The sequence below is a fragment of the Procambarus clarkii genome, chromosome 89, assembly GCF_040958095.1.
Source record: "Procambarus clarkii isolate CNS0578487 chromosome 89, FALCON_Pclarkii_2.0, whole genome shotgun sequence".
In the NCBI taxonomy this organism is placed as follows: Eukaryota; Metazoa; Arthropoda; class Malacostraca; order Decapoda; family Cambaridae; genus Procambarus; species Procambarus clarkii.
This window is the reverse complement of record NC_091238.1, coordinates 10,238,330-10,262,442: the sequence shown is the minus strand read 5'-3', so window position 1 is coordinate 10,262,442 and position 24,113 is coordinate 10,238,330. Positions and strand designations below refer to the sequence as shown.

At 40.3% G+C, this 24,113-nt stretch overlaps 1 protein-coding gene across 6 annotated transcripts; it reads left to right on the top strand.

The window, feature by feature from the left end:
* The first annotated feature begins 778 nt into the window (after positions 1–778).
* Positions 779–19,461, top strand: PIG-K (Phosphatidylinositol glycan anchor biosynthesis class K). 6 transcript variants are annotated; one of them, XM_045767118.2, is made up of 9 exons: positions 779–880; positions 3,809–3,967; positions 4,881–5,032; positions 7,987–8,122; positions 8,526–8,734; positions 9,805–9,922; positions 10,540–10,650; positions 14,717–14,904; positions 17,276–19,461. In XM_045767118.2, exons 2-9 carry the CDS (start codon positions 3,893–3,895, stop codon positions 17,358–17,360), a joined length of 1,074 nt encoding a protein of 357 aa, XP_045623074.1. In that variant the 5' UTR covers positions 779–880; positions 3,809–3,892; the 3' UTR covers positions 17,361–19,461. The 6 variants fall into 6 exon arrangements, with proteins under 6 accessions (XP_045623074.1, XP_069174075.1, XP_045623077.1 ...); XM_069317974.1 differs by having other exon boundaries at positions 791–812; XM_045767121.2 differs by having other exon boundaries at positions 807–876.
* The last annotated feature ends 4,652 nt before the right edge of the window (positions 19,462–24,113 follow it).

The window sequence follows — 24,113 nt, the reverse complement described above, 5'->3', positions numbered from 1 at the left end:
GGATGAAGATTAAGCCACCCAAAAGGTGACACGGGCATGAATAGCCCGTAAGTGGTGGCCCTTTTGAGCCATTACTAGTATCAAGAGCTGATACTGGAGAACTGTGGAGGTGCGACTGCACCCTGCGTGACGGGAGATGTCTCCCGTGTGATCACTGGACACCAGTGAACCACTTACATATGGGCCAGGCCGTCATAGAGCACGCCACGGGAGACATCTCCCGTCACGCAGGGTGCAGTCGCACCTCCACAGTTCTCCAGTATCAGCTCTTGATACTAGTAATGGCTCAAAAGAGCCACCACTTACGGGCTATTCATGCCCGTGCCTTTAACAAGCCGCTGGCTTCCTGTCCTCGTCGAGGTAACTAGTATTAGTGGCCTTCAGGTAAATCTGCGTATTTCCAATCAAGGAGAACTATCTACATTAATTGGTCCAAAGATTTTCTGAAAAATAGTTTTATTGGTAGACACGGTTCATCTGTCGGTTCCTTTATAACTCTCCACAGGTTGATAGGCTTAGAGATCAATAGTTTTTAAGTTTAGTTCATTTATTATGCACCCCATACCAGTGCTATGGTGGTCGTGGAAAAGGTATAGAGGTAGTGTGCATACATAGTGGGCTTAGGAACTGAACCCCATAAATAATTTAGCTACAATTTACAGCCATGATAAGCTAGTTATTCCTTTTCGTAAATTATTATATAAAAAATGTGTTCGAGAACGCCCAATGCACAAATAGAGAGACTGAGCTCAAAAGGTGGGAGTAGGGAGGTAACCATAGAAAACGTGACAATGGTAACGAGAGCAACAGAGGTGACCACCGGACTCACATCACAACATTACTCGCCACCCCACACAACATTATACTCATCTGCCCGTCTGTGTGTTTATTTGCCGCGAGGCTCATTAGTTTCCAATTATAAGCGATATTCATTTCGCCATTAGGCTTTGCTATTAACTTTTGACGGGTACGCCGGGACGCATCCAATCCCACGATTGTCGTCGCCCCTAAATCAACATCATCATTATACTGTCTTTACGGGCTATTCATGCCCGTGCCACATCTTGGGTGGCATAATACTCATCAATCAGTTATACTTGGGACTCCTGGTTCAACCTTGACAACAGGTGGATGACTGGATACCTACTTCACCTAGGGGGTCGCAGGTGAACGTAACGTCATTACTGCACTTTGGTTCACGGTAATGCCGTCTAGTATTTCTCTTTAACAGCCAACTTTTGACGCCTGGCACCATTATCGCCCGGGGTCTCAGAGAAGTTGATTGCCTTCTTGTTTTGTTTTCGTTTTCTGGCAGGTTCTTCGGTCGGGGAGTTTATATAACATATATATATATAATTATATATATATATATATATAATATATATACATACATACATATATATAAGAGTTGTTACATTCTTGTACAGCCACTAGTATGCATAGCGTTTTGGGCAGGTCCCTGGAATACGACCCCCACGAAGAATCGTTACAACCAAGTACCCATTTTACTGTTGAGTTAAACAGAGGCTACAGTTAAGGATTTGCGCCCAATAAATCCTCCCTGGCCAGGATACGAACCCATGACAAAGCACTCGCGGAACGCCAGGCAAGTGTCTTACCACTACACCACGGAGACTGTTGCAAGGAGTTGGTGTCCAACGTCGGCTTGGCTGAGAGATACTGAGAGTTGGTGAGCTCCTGGTGCCCACGGAGGTGGTAGGTGGCTGGCTGCTGGAAGGTCACTGGAAGACGTCGGAGAATATTGCCCAATTGGGTTTAGAGTATTGGAGGGCTTCTTTGCTTTCATCATTTGGCTTTCACATATTCAGCTACCCAATGGACAACTGATGCTTTGTCGTCTGGGGTTACCTGGTATCAATAAACTGTCTTCCAGTGAGGGTGGGTACTGGCTCTCATCTCCCCAGGGGACGCCCGTGTGTCACCGAGCACCTGCCGTGATGTGTATTTATTTGTCATAGGTTGCAGCAGTTTTTTCCCACCATCTTGGAGTTGGCAGGTCCTGATGCGTTCCTGGTGTCCCCTCGGGGCATGGTAGGCAGCTGGCACCTGCTCTGCCAGAGGGCACTGGAGAACTTGTTGTGGTTATCCATGTGGGTATGAGTTTAGAAGGGGCTGTGTTTTGCCTTGCCTACCCAGTAATTACCTATGTGTAATTACCTAAGTGTAGTTACAGGATGAGGCTACGCTCGTGGTGTCCCGTCTTCCTAGCACGCTTTGTCATATAACGCTTTGAAATTACTGACGGTTTTGGCCTCCACAACCTTCAAGAAAGTATGGGCCAATAGGCCTTCTGTAGTTACAATGGGGCCTCGACTTAAGATGCTAATCCGTTCCCAGAGACGGATCGTAAGTCGAAGTGATTTTTCCCACAAGAAATAAAGGGATTTGAATTAATCCGTTCCCCACCTCCAAAATATTAACATACAAATACATATTATACTGAATACAATGGTTTTTTTTCTAACCACAATACAGTACCTAAGTTTATCTTACCTTTATGGAGGGCTCTTGATGGCATATGGAAGATGGTGATGAGGGGGGAGGAGGAGGAGAGTTGTTACTGTTTGGAAGGGGAGTCCCCTTCCATTATCACATCAGGCAGAGATGTTTTCTCTGGGGTAGTCTCTCTCTCCTATGTTTTGCCTGAATACCACTAGGACCTGGTTGTGGTTCAGTGCTTGTTTGTCTCGCTACAAATTTGTCAAGAGACATTTGTTTTTCCCTTCGTTTTAACATTTGTCTGTAATGATGCATCACTTTAGTACCCATAATGTCCTTTTTCTTAGACAGTATGGTGGATATCATTGACTGAGATTTGTTGTACTGCCTAGCCAGTCCAACAACCCGCACACCATCTTCATATTTACGAATGATCTCTTGTTTCTGCTCTATGGTCATCCTTACATGGGATCTCATATGTTGAGCCTTACCACTGACTTTCCTGGGACTCGTGGCATGATATATAATAATTACTTTAATGTTCAAAATGCAAAAAATCCCCACAAAAGCGAAATTTCTTACAGACACGATCGTCACTAAGCGGGCAGCTATAGTAAACTGAGGCAGGTCGGCTGCGTGACCGGGAACCATGCGCTCAGTCGACCTGAACGTGTACCAACAAATATTGTAAGTCGACGACACCATCGGATGTCGAGTCGCATTTTTCGATGAAATTTACATCGTAACTCGAAATTATCGTAAGTAGGGGCAATCGTAAGTCGAGGTGCCCCTGTACTTTCATTCTTATGTTTTCATACCCAATTTATACCCATCTCGTAAACAAATCCACAAGGGCCGTGATAAGGGTTCGAACCTACATCTGAGAGCATCCCAGACGCTGCCTTGATCGACTGCGCTACGACATGATTTAATTCCAGTGTTCTCTGTGGGGTGTGCATTCCTCCGAGGTACCCTTGGGTCTCCCCAATCATCTGCCCATCAGTGTGTTTATTCCCAGCAGGGCATTTTCATTTCCTCTGACAGGTGATGCTTGTTTAGCTGTAAAGCTTTGCAATTTACCCCTCGAGAGTCCACTGGGCCACACACGGCACCTCTGTAGTTGACCTCTAAATGTACAAGTACAGTAACATTATTATTACACTCCCTCTTGACCCTTCCATTTGACCAATAATAATAACATAAATACTGTACAGTACAAGGCTTGTGTAGCACTCTTCATTATAAGAGCTATTGAGTGGTCACATAAAGTTTTAACTGTCAACAGCTAGGGTGGACTCATTGTGGTTAAGTGACTGCTCAGTATAATTTTCTATGCGGTTATTTCCAGGCGCACCTTCGCTAAGTTAGCACCTAACTGTCAAGTGACACCACCCAGAAAGACTGTGCGTGCTGTCATCACCTGCAGAACTTCATGTATCATAAAGCCATGAAACTCTTCATGATGACTGTTGCATGCTTCTGCATTTTAGAAAACTTCGCAAATAATGTAAGTTGCATTATCGGGTACTTTTCACACATTATTTCTAGTTGTTATACAAGCTACATAATTAAAATCTATCTATGAATTTTAACAACTAGTTTACCTTAATAATAATAATAATTAATTTTATTGGATAGGCAGCCGTATATACACATGTTAGGCTTATATCGAAGATGCTCCAAGATCGAAGTACAGTACTGACCCTCCCCAGGATGCAACCCCACAAGAAGTTGACTAACGTATGGGTACCTATTTACTACTAGGTAAACAGAGGCATTAGGTGATGGGAAACATGCCCAATCATTTCTGTCCTTCCTGGGATTTGAACCCTTAATTCCTGATTGTGAGTCGAGACTGAACACAACTGTACTACTGTACTGTACTACAGTACTGTAATACAGTAGTACTTTATACTTTACAGTACCATTTAAAAATATAACTCCATCAGTATAATTTTCAGCCATTAGCATCATCTTCCTGTATTATTAGTGTTAGTGTCACACATCACCACCTTGCCCTACCACTCGTGTAATTTTGTAAAATGTAAATACAGAAATTTTCCTTAACATTAAAATAAGTATTCAACTGAACTTTTTAAATGAATCGGAATAAGAATCGACAATCACATCGAAATAAAAACTTTTGGTGGAATTGGCATGGGTATCGAAATAGTTAGAAATTTTAATATTATCCCATCACTAGTGCAGAGTCACTCTAGGGCCAAGCATCTTAGCAATAACGTGAGTGGGCTCATGGCTATGGTTCAGGGAGCAACTGAAGTTTAATCCATAACACTATCATTAAAATATTATTGTCATAGTACGTTACAATTGTTTAATAGTTGTACCTCATAATGTGTGTACGGTATATTTGAGAGATGTACTTTGGTATTTATGGATGTTTATACATTTGTTTTCAGGATGGTGCTTCACCACAACAGTTGAAAGGAAAAACACACACTAACAACTGGGCAGTTTTGGTAGATACTTCTCGCTTCTGGTTCAATTATCGTCATGTTGCTAATGTGCTCTCTATGTATCGTTCTGTCAAGAGGCTTGGGATTCCTGATAGGTAATTAGAAACCTCTAAGAAGTATATAATTTTATATTTTTATTCATGTTGTTACAGTAAAACCCTCAAAAGATTTTTATGACAGCATAGATAACAAGAAATAATAAAATACTGTTTGCTAACATCACATGACATTTGCAAATTTATATGCTGTGTTTTCGAATATTGATGTTGCAGACTAGTGAGTTCTAAAAGGTATTTTGGAACTCGTAGCATGATATTTGTAAGCTTGCGAATGTCGTACTATCTTTTATAACATGTTGTGGGCATATATTTGAAGTCTGGGGTTTTGTAGGTCTAACAATGTTCTGACAACTTATTACCCAGTTTCTGTTCCTGATTCTCGTCAGGCTTGTGTTGCCCTAGGTTGGGTTCCCCATCCTCTATTCTTCTTTTCAAGAGTTATACTTTTCCCCTCCTCTTCCTTTTCCCTGGCAAGCCCTGTTTTTCCTTGTACTGTGTGTGTGTGGTTAATTAGCTTCAGGGAGCTGCTCTTTGACTCCTTCAGAAACCCAACATTGAATGTAATGAAATAACTCTTTCTAGTTGGGTCTTCTGGTTGGGCCTTGTGGTTGGGCCTTGTTGACATGGGGAGTTGGAGCTCTTGGTGGTGGTTAACTGCAACTAGTGGGCTCTACCTTAAGTGCTGGGTGGATTGTTTGTAGATTGCTGCTTCATTTCTTTTCTCTGTGTACTGTTCAGTTGTCTGCTTTATTTCACATGCTTTCCAGATGTTACCTTGATGTGGGAGATCATAATGCCTTGCTCTCTGTGAGGCCCAAGTTCTGGCTTTGATTTCCAGTAGGCAGGCACCTAGGGCTCATGTGATGTATTCACCTAGTTGTACTTGCAGGTGTTGAGCTTCAGCTGATTTGGCTCTTTGTTCTCGCCTCTCGACTGTCAATCGACTGGTGTACAGGATTTTGAGCCTGTTGGGATGGATCATGGCTACATTTGAAACTGTATGGAGTCTGCCTCCGGAGCCGGTCGGCCGAGCGGACAGCACACTGGACTTGTGATCCTGTGGTCCTGGGTTCGATCCCAGGCGCCGGCGAGAAACGATGGGCAGAGTTTCTTTCACCCTATGCCCCTGTTACCTAGCAGTAAAATAGGTACCTGGGCGTTAGTCAGCTGTCACGGGCTGCTTCCTGGGGGTGGAAGCCTGGTCGAGGACCGGGCCGCGGGGACACTAAAAAGCCCCAAAATCATCTCACGATAACCCCAAGAAGATAACCACATCACTGCCTAGTGCATTCCATTTATTAACTACCCTGATGCTGAAAAAATTCTTTCTAATATGCTAATGTGTGTGTAGCTCATTTGAGTACCAAGTTTCCACCTTTATCTCCTTGTGCGTGTTCTGCCCATGCTAAATAGTTCATCTTTGTCCACCCTGTCAATTCCTGAAAATTTTGTAGGTGATGATCAAGTCTTCCCTAATTCTTCTATCTTCTACGGACGTGAGATTTGATTCCCTTAGCCTTTCGTCGTAACTTGTACTCCTCGGCTCTGGGACTAGTCTGGTTGCATACCTCTGAATCTTCTCTAAATTTGTCTTGCATTTAATTAGGTATGAACTCCAGGCTAGTGCTGCATATTCCAGGATTGATCTGACATACATGGTGTACAGGGTTCTGAATGATTCCTTACACATGTTTCTAAAGGCAGTTCCTATGTTGGCCTATCAAGCATATGCTGCTGATGATATCCTTTTGATGTGGGCCTCTGGGGACAAGTTCGGCATGATATCGACCCCTAGATCTTTCTCTCAACTTGACTTGAAGGATTTAGCCTCCCAGATGGTAACTTCTGTTCATCCTCCACCCTTCACCTAATTTCATTACTTTACACTTACATGAGTTAAACTTCAGTGTGTAACCATTTTCCAGATCATTCCTTCAGTTTGTCCAGGTTATCTTGTCTGTCTATCTCCCCCCCCCTGTCTTGATTCATCTCATAGTTTTTGCATCACCAGCAAACATTGAGAGGAATGAGTCTATACCGTCTGGTAGATCATTTACATATACTGCACATTGTATCAGAAACAGGATGGGTCCCAAGTGCAGAGCCTTGTGGGACTCCGCTGGTGACATCTCGCCACTCTGAGGTCTCCCCCTCGCATTAACTCATTTTCTGTAGCGTAGATACTACCATATCCACTGGAGCACCTTACCTGATAATTCTGCCAGTTTCTTCAACTTCTGTAAGTCTCTTATGGGGGTACTGTGTCAATGGCTTTCTGATGGTCTAAGAAAATGCAGGCTGCTCTCCCTTCTCTTTCTTGTCTTATTTTTGTTGCCTGGTCATATAATTCTATTAAACCTGTGAGGCACAATTTGCAATCCCTGAACCCATGCTGTTGATGTGATACAAACCTCCTCTCCAGATGTTCTATGAACTTCTTCCTCACGATTTTCTCCATCACCTTGCATGGTATACAGGTTAGGGAAACTGGCATGTAGTTCAGTACCTCTTGCCTGTCACACTTTTTGCATACTGGGATTACATTAGATGTCTTCCAACTTTCTGGTAGGTTTCCTGTTTTCATTAACCTGTTATAGACCATAGAGAGTGGCACATACACACAGTGCTTCTGCACCCTCTTTTAGTATCAATGGTGAGATTCTGTCAGGCTCAACAGACTGTCACATTCAGCTCCAAAAGATTCGTTTTGACCATCTCTGGGAAGCTCAAATTCTTCCAATGTTGTTCGGTTTACCACCACCTCTCTTAGTACAGGGACTTCTCCTTGCTCGTGTGTGTGTGTGTGGGTGTGGGTGTGGGTGAGTGTGTGTGTATGTGTGGAGCTACCTCAGTGAGGTAGCTCCACAGGGGGCAGAGGTACTACTACAGGGAGCCACTGAGCCCTAATCAGAACGAGGCATTTAATTACATTTAACTGTTTTTTCATCCATAATCATCATTGTTTATTAATGAGCTCCTACTCAAATTAGTCAGATCATCTTGATGGTGGCTGATGATATGGCATGTAACCCACGCAACCCACGTCCTGCTACCGTCTTCAACAATGCTCATCAGCACATTAATGTATATGGAGAAGATGTTGAAGTTGATTATAGGGGCTATGAGGTATGTATTATATCTGTTCTCAACATTATTATTAGGTCTGCTCTGTTGTAAGATGTATAATGGGTGTATCTTGTTTGTTTATCATACTCCCAAATTTGTTTATTCTTTAGTTTCTAGATACAGTATGTTAATATTCAAGTAACAACACATGTAAAAAATGTTTCCTTACATCTCTCTTCACCTAGGAGCAAAGCTAAGATAGCTATTAATTCTTTACCTGTCAGCAGAGAGAAGAAAATGTTATAGAAGACGCATAATTTTTCCATTGATTAATAAATAATTTTTCTGGCACTACTGTAATTTTCATCGTAAAGCCTTGTTGTTGAAAATGATCAGTTTTATGTGACATAATTATAATAAATTGCAAGAAATGCATAAGGATTTTGTTGCATTAAATTTTCAGGTAACTGTGGAAAACTTTGTGAGGCTGCTAACTGGTAGACTAACTCCAAGCACACCAAGATCAAAGAGATTGTTAACTGATGATGGGTCTAATATCTTGATATATATGACAGGCCATGGAGGAGATGGCTTCCTTAAGTTTCAAGATTCAGAGGAAATTACTAATGTAGAGCTTGCTGATGCATTTGAACAAATGTGGCAGAAGAAGAGGTATACAGTACATAATTCATGTTGGTATTTGATATTGAGTGTAACAGTTAGAGGAAAATAAGTACAGTATATATATATATATATATATATATATATATATATATATATATATATATATATATATATATATATATATATATATATATATATATATATTATATAATATATATATATATATATATATATATATATATATATATATATATATATATATATATATATATATATATATATATATATATATATATATATATATATATATATTAATCGTAGGACCACCTCAACCCTGACAGAGGTGCCTAGGTTTTCAGATCATTTTATCGTATCAAAAATGCCCAGCTGACACTCCCTCAGTGGATCAAAGTGTCGATGGAAGGTACTCTATAGTTACTTTGATCTATGCCAACATAGGAGGTAAGGGTGGGAAGTTTGACCATGCCTGATGCTCTCCGTAAGTGGCCTTCAGCCAGTCCCAGAAGTTGGCCAGTTCTCAGCGTAAAGATCCCGCTATTCCAGGAAAATAGAGGTGTGAGAGGAGATTAACAGCAACAACAATTACTACTAAAACTACTTCTTCTACAACTATTACTACCAGTAATACAACTACTACTACTACTACCACTTCAACTACTTCAACTACTACTACAACTACTTCAACTACTACTACTACAACTACTTCAACTACTACTACAACTACTTCAACTACTACTACAACTACTTCAACTACTACTACTTCAACTATACTACTACTACTACTACTACTTATTATTATTATTATTATTATTATTATTATTATTATTATTATTATTATTCCATAATACCTTTCCAGCATTTCTTAAATGTCTGTCATTCCACAAAAGTAAGGAACAGTTATGATGTTTATACTTTTTGCTTAGTAATAGCTTTGTATAATAAAAACATTAAAATATTTGCAGTGCAACTCTTAAATGCAAAGCAAACTAAATCAATATTGTATCAGCATATAATTATTTTCCATATAAAGAATGTTTATTGAAAATATTATTACTGTATCAAAATAAGTATAATTGTCAGTGGTGATAACATTACAGGTACAATGAAATTCTCTTCATCATTGACACGTGCCAAGCAGCGTCCATGTATGAACACTTCTATTCTCCCAACATTCTGGCCATTGCTTCCAGCTTAGTTGGAGAAGATTCACTCTCTGTAAGTTAACTCTGTCCATCACAAGTTTGTACCAGTTAACTCTGTCCATCACAAGTTTGTATCAGTTAACTCAGTGTATGGAGATGGCTTCCACTACTACTTTCAGTAGGTTTCACATGTTTTCATCCTTATTTTGTTAGAGTATTTTGCATTTCTCTCTGGCTCATTTGCATTTCCAGTTTCTTCCCTTGGTTTCATCCTATTTTCCCTCAGTCAGAAAGAAGGCTGACTATGTCCACTGTGTATACTATTCTTCTCTGTATTTTGTATGTAGTGATCAGATCCCCTCTGATCCTTCTCACCTCATGAGCTTTTCTATGGAGTTCTCTTGACTTGTCGTTGAAGCTCCGATCTTTTTATTCGGGGTAAAGTCCTTGTTGCAGATCTCAAAACTTGTTCAGGCTTCCCTTTCTGTGCTTCACCAGATGCTTGGGAGGCTTTGCAACCCTGTGGTGGAAGTTGCTAAGAATATATTAGTTTTATTGGGAATAGCAGGTGAAAGTGTTTTAATTAAGATAATTTCCTAAATGTTTGTGTCATAAGATATAGTGCACTGTGATGAGTGGGAACATCTCCCTCAGTCATATGACTGGTTAATTTTATTTTCTTCCTTGCAGCATCATGTGGATCCTGCAATTGGAGTTTACATCATTGATCGCTTTACCTACTACGCTCTGGAGTTTCTGGAGAGGGTCACTCCCAATAGTGACAGGACCCTAGCACAATTTGTATGTATTGCTTATTTGTCATTTTACATTCAGCTTTTGCTTTGTATAGAAGCCAGGCTCCACCTAGTTAATGGTGTGGACAATTCTCTCTTCTCTATACAACCCACGGTCCGTAGAACTCTACTGATGTGTTCCACTGGTACATTTAAACAAAGATGTACTAAACCAAAATTAGCTTTATTCACTTTCATACCTCGGGCACAAAACTTAAACACAAGAATGCCATAAGATGAAGAAGCTTTGTGTTGGAATAAACTTATATAAAAATAGAGGTGGCAAAAATTAATTGCTAAGTAAATAGGGAAAATATGTCTGTAACTGTAACACATCAGAGGGGTGCCGGTCGGCCGAGCGGACAGCACACTGGACTTGTGATCCTGTGGTCCCGGGTGCCGGCGAGAAACAATGGGCAGAGTTTCTTTCACCCTATGCCCCTGTTACCTAGCAGTAAAATAGGTACCTGGGTGTTAGTCAGCTGTCACGGGCTGCTTCCTGGGGGTGGAGGTCTGGTCGAGGACCGGGCCGCGGGGACACTAAAAGCCCTGAAACCATCTCAAGATAACCTCAAGATAACATGTCTTGGATATGCCAGTGCAAAGCCAGACAATGTCTACATGTAAGTGGCACCCTGTATGAACATGCTTAATACTAAATGCTATGGTGCCAAATTGTTACAATCTAATAAAATAAAAATAATTCATTATATGTTACCATTGAGAAAAAATTCACAAGTTTTCCCTAACCATTGTAGCAAATCTTCTATTAATACTTTTGTTCCGGAGGGACACATGACATCCGTAATTAACTCTGCGGATGTTCGGGAGGGATGTATATGACGTCTGTAACTAACTCCGCGGATGTTCGGGAAAGACATCTATGATGTCCGATTTTAATATATTTGTTAAAATTACATTTTTTTATCCGATCGCCGGGCTCTTGGACTTCATATACATATATCCCTGTAGAGCATTCTATTGCGAACACATTTATACCAAAATGAACGTCCTAACAAGAAAATTGACATTATCAAACTAAAACGATTTTACAGTACACATTTGTGTGAAGGTGTAGCGGGTGTGCAAATGCATGCTCGCTCACGGCTAATGCTTGGCTGACTTTCACCTTTGCTGTGGGGGTGGGCATGGATTTTGGACATTATATGCATATAGCCCTGTAGGGAATTCTGTTGTTAACAAATTGATAACCCCTCCGGCTGCTGTTTGCAAGACATTGGTTGGATCGCCTTAAGGTCAGCCCTGCGGAGTGTCGCTCCGAGGGGAGGAGGAGGAGGGCGATACGATAACGACTAACAGAGGCCTAGTTGAGGTGAGAATCCCACAAAGGGCTCACGGGTAACCCTCAGCTGATTTGTGAATTTGGTGCGGGTGGCACGCTGGGCTTTTGGACTTTATATGTATATATCCCTGTAGGGAATTCCATTGCAAACAAAAAGATATCAAAATTAATGCTGTAAGATGAAAATTGAGATGAGAAAATTGAAAAGAGTGGTATACATATTTGAGTCTGGGCGCATGCTCATGGCCAACGCTCGTCGCACCTTGAGGTAGTCTAGGGAGCGTGCGGTGGGGATGGGAAAGTGTTAGTGTAGTTAGTGCCCCAGCAGGAGGAGTGAGAGAGGTCACATGGGACTATAAGCTGTGGAACCTCCAGGAATGTTGTTAGTAGGGAAGGTAGGCTCAAAACTTGGTGGGGCAGATGTAGTGACCCAACCAGCAGATAAATGAGGTAAAGAAACCTCTCTCACACATGGATACTGGTCAGTGTGCTCTAACTGACCTACAGAGTCAACAGGCATGGTTCACTTGTGGCTATGAATTATGAATGACATTGTGATTGTCATTCGACACTAGAGACTTCTAGCAATCATATGTCATATTAAAAAAAAAACAAAGCCTTAGTTGTCTTCTTGGGCATTATTAAAAAAAACTGGCACCATTTCAGGTGCATTACCATCCATTTACATTTACCATGGGATGGCATGAGATACGGGTCATTTGTTAGGTTTGTGTGTTGTATAGTTATGTCAGTGCATTGGCTAGACTGGTTAGTGTGGGTAATGGTTAAACTGATGTTTGGGGTAATATTGAGCTGATGGCAATGGCTACGGGAGGCTAATTGCACTGCTTGCAGACAAAAGTTTTTTTGTTTAGTTGTATTTGTTTTTTGTTTTCTTTCCTTCAGCCACATTATTGTGACTCGTCTGCACAGTGGTAGTATGCCAAAACACTAACTACTTTACCTCTCATTCAGCAGGCCTCAATTCAGCAACAAATTCCTGAAAGACTACCATACCATTTCAGAAAAGGGAACTAATAGTGTAACAGTTCACTGACAGCACCAAGGAAGAGAGCTCTGAAACTATAACTGAAGTGAAACAAGGCTGCGAGAGAGAGACTTTGCAATTGGTAAACGCTCTCAAGAAACATGAAGCAATTGCCAAGTGCTTGATAAAGTACTAAATAAAGTCAAATGTCTTACCTAAAAAATAATGTTCCAGTTCCAGATACTGTAGAACTGGTGAGGGGCCAGGGTCACCAGGCCAAATAGTAAGGAGGGTATTACTGTCACCCAGGCTGTGATCCTGGGTGATCTGGGCTGGCACCTGGTGATGAATGAGAGAAATGGGGCAGTAGTAGTTTGCCTGTTGCAACTGTCGGTCAGATTGTTCGGCCGTGTTAATCTTTTTTCAGGGATGTTGGTTTTTTATGCCTTAATGTCTTTATCAATATTTTACTTGGGTAGTGGATTGATGGTTGATCCTCACCCCACATGGTTCCCTTGCCTCATTGAGTGTCACCTATTAGTCTTGCTTTAGTAGGCTGAAACTGTGTCTAACCTCATTTTTAGGAACCATCTTGGAATGGCAATGGTGTAAACTCTGGGAACAACTGAGGTGATGCACAGTATGTGGCATTTCACTACTTTCAGTTCTCTATTTCTATGATTTTCGTAATAAAGTACTATATGGATAATGGTGTGCCATACATTTACACACCTCTCCTACTTAGTAAAAGTCATTCTCTTATTAAATGTACTGTATATGTAAGCCAGCTCCATGTTCATTTGAATTATGCTTACAGGGAGGCAGAAAGCCTGAAGTTTTATTAAATTTTCAGTTTCTGCAGGGTAGGAGAAGCCTAGTCAGTTTTCGAGCATGGCGGGCAGCAGGCACTGGTGCAGAGAGATTGGCACCAAGGATTTGGGCTGGATGATGACACCAGGTTCCCTGGATGCGAGAATGCAAGATGGTTGGGAACTTTCAAACAGGGTTGACCAATGAGGAAGTGACCTGGGGTCATACGACATGCTGGAGGTACCTCAGTGGTGCAGGCCAACTGCCCATGGCAGCACTGCACCTTGAACTGTCAGACGGAGAAGACATGGTGTGGTTGACTGTTGAGAAATTAGATTATTTTGCAGGTACGAAGAGTCTTAAGTGTGAATGACGAAGAAGTACCGAAAGGGTGATCTACCAGAGCTTTGTGGGGAAGTTTTCAACAATGAATACTGTAGGTTGCAGAAAGTTGCAACTCGAATACCATTGGTGGTTTGGGATTACCTGTGTCACTCTTATTGGCTGCTGAGGATCCGTGTTTGTGGTTACCTTGCAAGCCGCTTCATCCTCTAAGTAACCCATTATGTTTATGTTCAAGAATGCACAGAGAGGAGCAAAATTTATTATAAATACAATTTTGTTTTTACCTTGCCTAACATTTTTACACCAAATTTATAGTTATAGCCCTCAAATAACTTGGGGAAAATAAAAGGATTGTAAAGATTCTTCACATTGCTGATTGGCTTGAGTGGCCAACGGAGCCCAGAACATTTACAGTCGGGAACGACTGTAAATGTTTTTGACCAAAATGACATTGTAGATAATACCTTGAAAAAGATTGTAAGAAAATTTTCCCTAAAATTTTCAGGAAAAAAAAATCTAAAATTTTGTTTTTAATACATTTACACATATATTGGGTCTTTCCTTCGCCTTCGTTCAAGCATTACAGTATTGTAGTAAGTTAATCCATTAAATATTTTGTTTTTTTAGCTTCAGGTGTGCCCAAAACGTGTTTGCATATCTACTGTGGGTGTCAGACAAGATCTCTACAAACGAGACCCTAATGAAGTTTTGGTCACAGAGTTCTTTGGCTCTGTCAGAAATGTTGAACTAACAGACTACATTCTTGACCTTCCCAAGTGTGGTGGACGTAGTAAAGTTGGATTAAAAAACCTGAGGTAAGTTTACACGGTATTTAGTGTTTTTATGAAAGACCCTATGATGCAACAGGTTTACATTCCTTTCCCTTTGATTTTAAACATCTGAAAAATATGCATTGTTTCAAAGGGGATTTGTTGCAGTCTGTCATCCAAAAATTATGGTACCTATTGTGGAAACTCTGCATTAGAACTGCAAGTGAGGCTGCTGATGCATTCAGATGATAATGCACTCACATAGAATTTATCACACAAAAAGTTATCTTTAGATATGGGCCTTTTGGGTCATTTCCCAGTATCTTTGTTAGTTAGTCCAACCACCCCCTCTTTTGGGTTCAATGTGAGGAGCCGTGACGTTGGCTCCATGCGCACATTGCAACATGGTTCAAACTCGGGCTTGGATGAGTTAACTTTTTCTCTTCATTAGATGTCCTGGTTGTTCCTGGTCCCAAAGCAGGACTTGGCAGACCTATGTTACATTTGTGACCTCTTTGGATTGAACGGCTTCATTTACTGTACAACCTTCTGTACATGAGCACTGTAACTTAGGTTTACCTGGTGTTCCAGGCAGATTCCTGGATGGTGTCCCTGGACCACAGGGGATTCATACTGACATGTCACTATTCACCCGAGGTTTTGGGACTGGTTAGTGTTTCGTGTGGGATTAGGTTTGATTCTGGATTCGTGGATTTTTACCAGATTAATGCAGGTAGTTGTGACCCTGCTACATCTCTTGGGAGTTCATGTCTTGGCCTATTTGGGCGACTGGCTGGTTTGGCTCAGGTTTTTCCCAGAGGTAGATCTCTTCATGTGGGTGTGGAACCAGCGAGTTCCCTCTCATGTGGCTCCATTTCCCGAGGTTGAAGCTCTCGCGGTGGCTGCCTTTTGGTTGGACTGCTCGAGGTGGGGTTCCTGTCTTCCCCCAGTTCAGTTGTTGTCCAGGTTGGAGATATAATCAGGCATGGTGATCCTTCTGGCTCCTTGGTAGTCAGCTCAGCCATGGTTTCTAGCTCTTGTGGCTCAACAGCTAGAAACCATGGCTTGACTTGTGATAACTTGGTGCAACAGGCTGTTGCTTGGAGCAGCCTGCATGCCCACATATCCATGAGAACCCAGTTGGTCCAGCACGTCTTGCAGAAACATGTCTAACTGTTTCTTGAACACATTTACTTTTTCCAATAATATTTCTTAGTGTGTTGGTAGGATAATGAACAGCCATGGACATCTGAAGTTTATACAGTGGCTGTGGAACCTCTACTTTTCACCAGGTCTGTTTTGCTTTTCCTACCAGATTATTCACTCCAGTATGTTGTTTCACCGTGCAAATTTGATACTAGGCCCTCAAGTATCTTCCACTTACATATTATGTTCTTAAAACTTAGGATTGATTATTTAGGCCTAGGACAGGTTTGGTTCATGGTTAGTCTGTTTCTCATTGTTTTCTTTAGAATTCCAGTAGTACAATAGTATATATTTTTGTACATTCAATCCATAGTAACTATAGGTTATAACTTTTTTGGAAAATCTCACTATTACAGTAGTGTAATAGTGATTTACTATTACAGTAGACAGTTTTCCATGAGGGGATTTAAGACGCTGCTTGTCTGTCAAAATGAAGACCATTTCTGAGCTGTTGCACTGTTACTATAGTTGCGAAAGTAAGGTCCAGCTGTCTTAGTAGGAACTGTATCATGCAGTCAGGCAGCAACACTGGTGCCAGTTTGGAAGGTAACATTTCAAGCACTTCCTGCAGTTATATATTGGTGCCAGGCAGCATTGGAGGATTCTATCTAGCTAGGTTTATCACTAGAAAAACAAAAATTAAACTCCAAGCCCTGTTTGGCATCAGAGATTACCAAGGAGTGCTCCCTTATACAGGCAGTTAACCAGCCCAGCCGTGTACCATGGCTGGTACTAACCTTGGTGAGCAACCAACTGAGAGGGCAAAGAAAATTTGATTGCACAGAACTGTATGTGAAGTGTCATTCTGAGAGTCACTTGGTTGCATTGCCCCCCCTTCCCTTATTACCTACTGCTCCCTGTCTGCAGCATGCCTTTGTGTCAGATTCTGTGAGGAGGCACTTTTGGAAAACTGTTTTTGTTTGGTGTTGCCACCTGGTGGCTACATAGGCCAACTGGACATTAACAAGAGTGCTGCGTGGTAGTCTGTGATGCCAAGGAAGGCTGGGAAGAGCCTCTATTACATTCGGTACTAGAATATCGCTCTGCCTGACCGTTTCAGTTGTTGTTTTCCAATTTTGTTCCTCTCTTCTTTGTTATATATCCAGCTTGTGTGTACATGGAGATATTGATATCATAATATATAAACAACCCATGCAAAAATAATAATAGTCTTGAACATACTTTATCAGATTAGCTTTTGTTCTTTCAGTAATGGGACGAATGATGTGGAGAAGACTTCAAGTGCTAAACAATTTGTGTATGCTGACCAGCTGCCCATTCATAAAGTATCATGAGAATGTATTAATGGCATAAATAATGTGCATCATCTTCTTCACTTTAATCAAGCTTTAGAGAGTCATGTTGGAATGTGATCTGTAGGAAACTTTTTTGTTTTTTTTATCTAGCCAATATTTTGTAGATACAAGAGAGAACATGGATATGGGTTGGACAATTCCTAATTAATTTTTGTTATGGAATCGGTCATTTGATGAAAATTCGTTTGAATTACACTGTTGTATAGCTACATATTTATGGTAATTTCCTGTGACATACAACTAATGTTGGGGGTAGATATTTTTAAATAAATGACTTAATCAAATACAAAAATACTGGTGTCCATTTGGACACCAGTAATACAAAAGATTAGCCAGTCTGAGTAAGGCTAAATAATAAACTATTTATATAATTACACATTGTATAAAGAGAATAAGTCTACAATTATACCACAGTACTTCTTAAATTATTAAATACACTTTATAAAAGATTAAATTTATAAAAAAAAATCATGCCAAAAACTATACATGGAATAAAATATTTATCATTACTTCCAAAACTAAGAAATATTTATCTACATTATAATCATGTCAGGTTGCCAATACTCAAGTGAAGTCGTATGGAACGTTTAGGGAGTTGAATGACAGGTAATTTCTTACTGTATTATATCCTACTTAAAGCTCAACCTCATATTCCATACAAATCATTTAGGAACAGTATATATATATATATATATATATGGCTGGAAAAGGAGGGGAGTATAGTATTTAATTATAAATAGCAAGGTGAAATGAAAGAGCTGTCCAATCGTTCTCAGGACTATACAGTATTGTACCTGTATATGTTTTGTCACAAAATGTTAACCATCTGAAATTTAGGTAAGTGTACCAGCACTTTAAAGTACTGTATCACAAAAGTATTATGCGAGTAATGTCTAGCATATTTATAATGTCGAGACTTGTGAGAGGGTGGCAGACTGACAAGAAAAGGAAGAATAACTACAAAGTTGTCAATAGAAAAATGGTGTTAGGTAGCTCCGAACCAAGTAATGACTCACTCGAGACCCATTGTTTTTCAGTAGCTGTTGCTGTTGAAAACATCCTTGCTCTTCTCTTGTTAATAATCCCAATTTTCAACATTTGTGTGTGCAGGTATTCAGCTCTTCATCTCCTACCTTTTTCTCTGGGGAAGGGGGATCTATACCTTGGAATATTCAGTGTGCCCCATTTGATTATTTGTGATTATATCTAACTTCATTCAATTTGCATAGTACTAGATGTGAGAATACCTTCACTGCATTGCTGATGGAGCCATTCTCCAAGATTGTCTAAAACATTGCACTTGGGGTCACTTTTGGATATACTGCATTGTACACTTACTCTACAGTATACATCGTCTGCTCAAATTTTAATTCATGTTTCTGTGCCTTGATATCTTGCCATTGTCAGGCTCGCCTGATGCTCGGTGACAAACTTGACTTAGTCACACCACAGTCTTTACGTCTTCAACTAGCACCAACACCTTTATTAGTAGATTGTCATGTTTTAGGTGCACATATATTCCAACTTCTACAAGTCGCAGATCTCCTCACCAAGTCTAGATCATGACTTCTTTATCATTGTAAAATTAATATTGACACCAGTTGTACAATATGCAAAGTTTACTCAGATTCTGATGTAATAATACTGTAGCACATATAGTAACAGAATTACTGAAAAAAAATTGCAAAACTAAAGTCGTTGGAAACAGTAACTGAAAGCAAATTAGAAGTACAGTACATCATACAAGTATTTGCTGGTGCATTTACTTTTTTTGGTACCTACAGAGGTTGCAATTAATAGATTATACTGTAGTACCAAAATGGGCCCAGGTCACAAATTATTCCATCTTATGGTGAATTCCAAAATGTAATTTTACGTATAACTCCAATTATTACAATTTTAAAAATCCAATGACACAAGTTGTTTAGCTGCCATATGAATATCAAATAATCACACAAATATACTACATGAATGCATATTCTGTATTATATTTTATGGTTCTTATCATAATTTGCAAATTGTTAAAAGTTAAGCAGCAATAAATTGTGTTGGTTATCAAAAAATAAAACTCAATTATGAATTTTGACATTTATTTCCCTTTAATACTTTAGCATTCAGAGGATGCTAAAATGCATCAACAATGCTTCGAAAGTAAATGTTCCAATTATGCTAAAATATATCGTCCATCTCTAAATTCCCTAAAAACCATGATTCACCTTTCTTGAATATTGGGACTACATTTGCCTTTTTCCAAATATCCAGTAGCTCTCCCATCTTGAGTGTAATGCTCAACACTAGTTAATGGGTAACTCAAGATTCCTGCAGCGTCCTTTAGTAACCATGGTGATACCTGGTCCAGTCCTACTGGTTTTACTACATCCAGTTTCTACAGGAATCTCTCTCTACTACTACATTAACTTCAATTCTATCTAGTGTTGTTACCCCTCCTTGGACACCAATCTGATTCTGGTTTGTAGACCTGGAACCTCTTGTTGAGTTCTTCACACACTTCATCATTCTCCAAGAATGTTCCTCCCTGTTCCCAGTCTGATCACATCATCTCCTATGCAGGCGATGAGTCACAATAACGTGGCTAAAGTATGTTGACCAGACCACACACTAGAAAGTGAAGGGACAACGACGTTTCGGTCCATCCTGGACCATTCTCAAGTCGATTGTGAGAATCTACTTTTCCGAATCGAGGATCCGTCCATAACTTACCTTAGCTTCAATGTCTAGCATGGAAGTAATATATATAACCACCTCTTTTCTCTCTGATATGTCTCTCTCTCTCTGTCTCTCTGTTGTAAGATTGTGAGAATCGACTTGAGAATGGTCCAGGACGGACTGAAACGTCGTCGTCCCTTCACCTTCTAGTGTGTGGTCTGGTCAACATCATCATCTACCAGTCTTCCTCCTTACATGGCTGTGCAACAACCTAGGGTGGCTCTTGACTTTTGCCAGACTGAAATTTTTATATTGCTTCCTTCCTTATTCTGGTGTACCTATTCCTGGCCTTTTTTTATTTTTTTTTGTTGCCTACCTACTTGCCTCTACTCACTGTTGCTATACTTTTCTCATGCCTTTTTTTCCCCCTCCACTGTTTAATCATTTATTTGTTCTCCTTTCATCCACTTCCCTCCTGAGTAGTATGAAGTTCCATTGCTTCTTTGCATTTGTGTTGAGTTTTGTAGTTACATTTCCTTACTTAACCCATTTCAGTCTCCTACTGAACCTCATGTGGATAATCCCTAACCATCCTGTAGTCCCTTGTTCTTTATTGCTTCCAACACATGCTTTCAGTTCTACAGTTTAATCACAATAATACTGTGATTACTGGGTCCTAATTGTACCTTATATTTTAAGATCTCTGCATTATTATTATTTTGGGTAAATGCCAGGTCTAGGGTAGCTGATAAATCATCACCTCTTTCTCTAGTCAGGTCTTTTAATATGCTGCCACAGGAAGTGTTTACAGCATCTGCAAATCTTGCATCTTTCTCACGAGGATCTCTTGTTGACCAGTCTATTTCCCTTGTAGTTAAAATCTCCAAGTACAGTATTGGGATCTTTGCTGTGGCTCACCTTGCCACCATGACTGCCATTTCCATTACTGTCAGGAGTGTTTCATTGCATTTATCGAATTGTTTCCATAACCTTACCATAGTTAATGAAGGGTTGTAAATAACACCTACCACTATCTTCATGATCCTGTTTTCATACCTAGTATGAAATCCTGCTGGATGGTTACTTGTGGACTCTATTCCCTCTAAACTCCAATGTTGTATCAATAGAAGGCTATTTCTCCCTTCCTGTTTAATTAGCAGACATGGTATTGAAATAGACACAGTACATTCTTCAGAACACACTGGTGATTTGAACAAACGTCTTCATCTGAAAACGTTAAAGGTTTAACTTCATGAAAAAGGTTGTTAATTTTGTTACATTCCTGGCAAGAAATTTGGCTAACTCGAATGGGGTTTTTAATTTGGGACGCAATCCTGCATTGTTGGTAATCTGGAATGGAATACTGCATTATAGTTAGAAATCTGGGATGCAATACTGCATTGTTGGTAGAAATTGGGATACAGTACTTGCATCGGCATGAATATGGAATACAATACTGTACTGCAGTATGTTGTATACCAAACTGACTTTGTGGGTGCTACACTGCCCAATATCAGTAGGAAAATTAGTTTTATTTTTTTACTTGTGTGGTATTGTTTTCCAGTGAACACATGGAAAAAAAAATGTAATTGCTATCGGGCTATACTGCCCGTTTGTTATCATACATATTTTGCTTCATAGCTGGAAAATATTGTAAGAATGAGTTGAGAATTTTCTGTAAATTATGTGCAATTTCTTTTCCAAATTCATTTCTGGAAGGGTTCCCACAGTAGTTTCCCAAACCATAGCACTGGGACTGCAAAACCTCAAGAATTGTACCAAGCCTCCAAAATTTTGCCAATAGTAAAATTTTGGTCTCTATGAACCAAAGGAAGCTTGCAGAACAGAGATCAACTCAAATCTCAGAAAAAACACCAGAAAATATCCTTTCAAGCAGTTGCTTGTTTTGATGTGTTGATACTTTCTTGATTTTGGTTAGATCTGATACCAAGTAATTAATTAATTATCAAAAGAAGGCACCAAACTGGGAAGGCTATGTAGCACCATCAAATGTGCGGAATAATCAGAGGGCGCTAAATATCACCAAGAATGCCAAAACGAGAACAAAAACGCATTAGGCGAACGATATCAAAAGTATCCGAGTCACCAAGAATTCTATTGAGGGACAGGTGACCGCGAGGGGCGGTCGGAAAGCAAGTCACACGCTCGCACTGGAAGTCAGGACATTCAAGAAGGATATGCACGACCATAAGAGGGACAATGCAATTAGGACAATAAGGAGCAGGGCAGTGCTCCATTAAGTGACTATGGGTTAAGCGAGTATGGCCAATACGCAACCTCGCCAGAGCCATTTCCCATCGTCGGTTACGGTGGTAGTAGGACAGCCACGAGGAAACAACATTTAAGAGTACGTAGTTTGTTACCAGTAACAGACGACCAAGAAGCCTGCCAACGGGTATGGATGGAGGAATGGATAACCGGGTAAAAGTCGAAATATGGAATACCTTTACGAGAGATGGGACAAGAGCGGACAGCTTCCTTGGCGGCAGCATCCGCACGCTCATTTAAATTGACACCAATATGGCTGGGAACCCAACAAAACTCAACCAACTTAAATTTACTGTGAACGAGAAACAGCCAATGCTGGATCTCGACAACCCCTGGATGAACCGGATTAAAGGACCCGAGAGCCATGAGGGATCTGATACCAAAGCTTCCCATCGCTTCTTAGCCTGTGCCAAATTCTCCTAGCTTTCAGTAGGCTTGGGCGACTCGGCAGTCTGGTTTAATGTTTCAAGATTTGAAAGTTCTAGTGCTGTAGCTCAGCCCATCAGAAATAGATATTGAAATTACATTTTTTTTTTTTTTGAGATATATATACAAGAGTTCTTACATTCTTATATAGCCACTAGTACGCGTAGCGTTTCAGGCAAGTCCTTAATCCTATGGTCCCTGGAATGGACTATGGTCCCCCATGAAGAATCGTTTTTACAACAAAGTACCAATTTTACTGTTAGTTAAACAGAGGCTACAGTTAAGGATTTGCACCCAGCAAATCCTCCCTGGCCAGGATACGAACCCAGGACAAAGCGCTCGCGGAACGCCAGGCGAGTGTCTTACCACTATACCACGGAGACTGGTTATGACCGGAGACATTAAACAGTTTATATTCCTGAATATAACAAACAAAAGGTGCTCACAGCCCCCACTAACTTTTTTTTAATATAAGAAGTTAGATTTCTTTAGATAAATGTCAGGATTTGACATAACCATCAAACAAGATGTAATCTTCAATAAAATAATGTCTATCTCGGCAATTCTTCTCACTTTGAGTGTGGAAATTACATGAGAATAAAGGACTCTGCTAAAGGCCTATTGGCTTACACAAGGGAGCTATTTATAAGCAAACTCATTCAATATATACTTAACCAATGCTTGAAGCAATCCAGTGATCGCATGACTTGTTACCTGGTAATTTGTTCCACAAATCAACAACTGTTTCCAAAGCAATACTTACCCAGGTCCTTCCCAAAACTAAACTAACCCAATTTATATACATTGTGGTGTTCTATTTTGCATTAAAATTTTCGCATTCTCAGTGTGCGCGCCCCAGCCTACCCCAAGGTGCGCTAAGCATTTTGTGTGAGTGAGCGGCCACACAGTAATGTGTGTACTCTTCAGTTTTCTCACCTCAATTTTCATTGTACGCCGTTCATTTTGGTATCATTGTTCACAATAGAATTCCCTACAAGGGTATATGCATATAAGGTCCAAAAGCCAGACTTGCCACCCGCACCAAGCCCAAAAATTGGGCGAGCATTACCAGTGAGTGCGCAACAGCAATAAAATGCATACTCTTCAGTTTTTTCACCTCAATTCTCATGCTACGAAGTTCATTTTGGTATCAATTTGTTCGCAATAGAATTTCCAACAGGGGTAAATGCATATAAAGTTCAAAACACCAGTGCCCCCCCCCCCAATATATCAAAAGTATCCGATTCATCAAGAATTATATCGAGGGACAAGCGACCGCGAGGGATGGTAGGAAAGCACAACACACGCTCGTCCTGGAAGTCAGGACATTCAACAAGGATATGCATGACC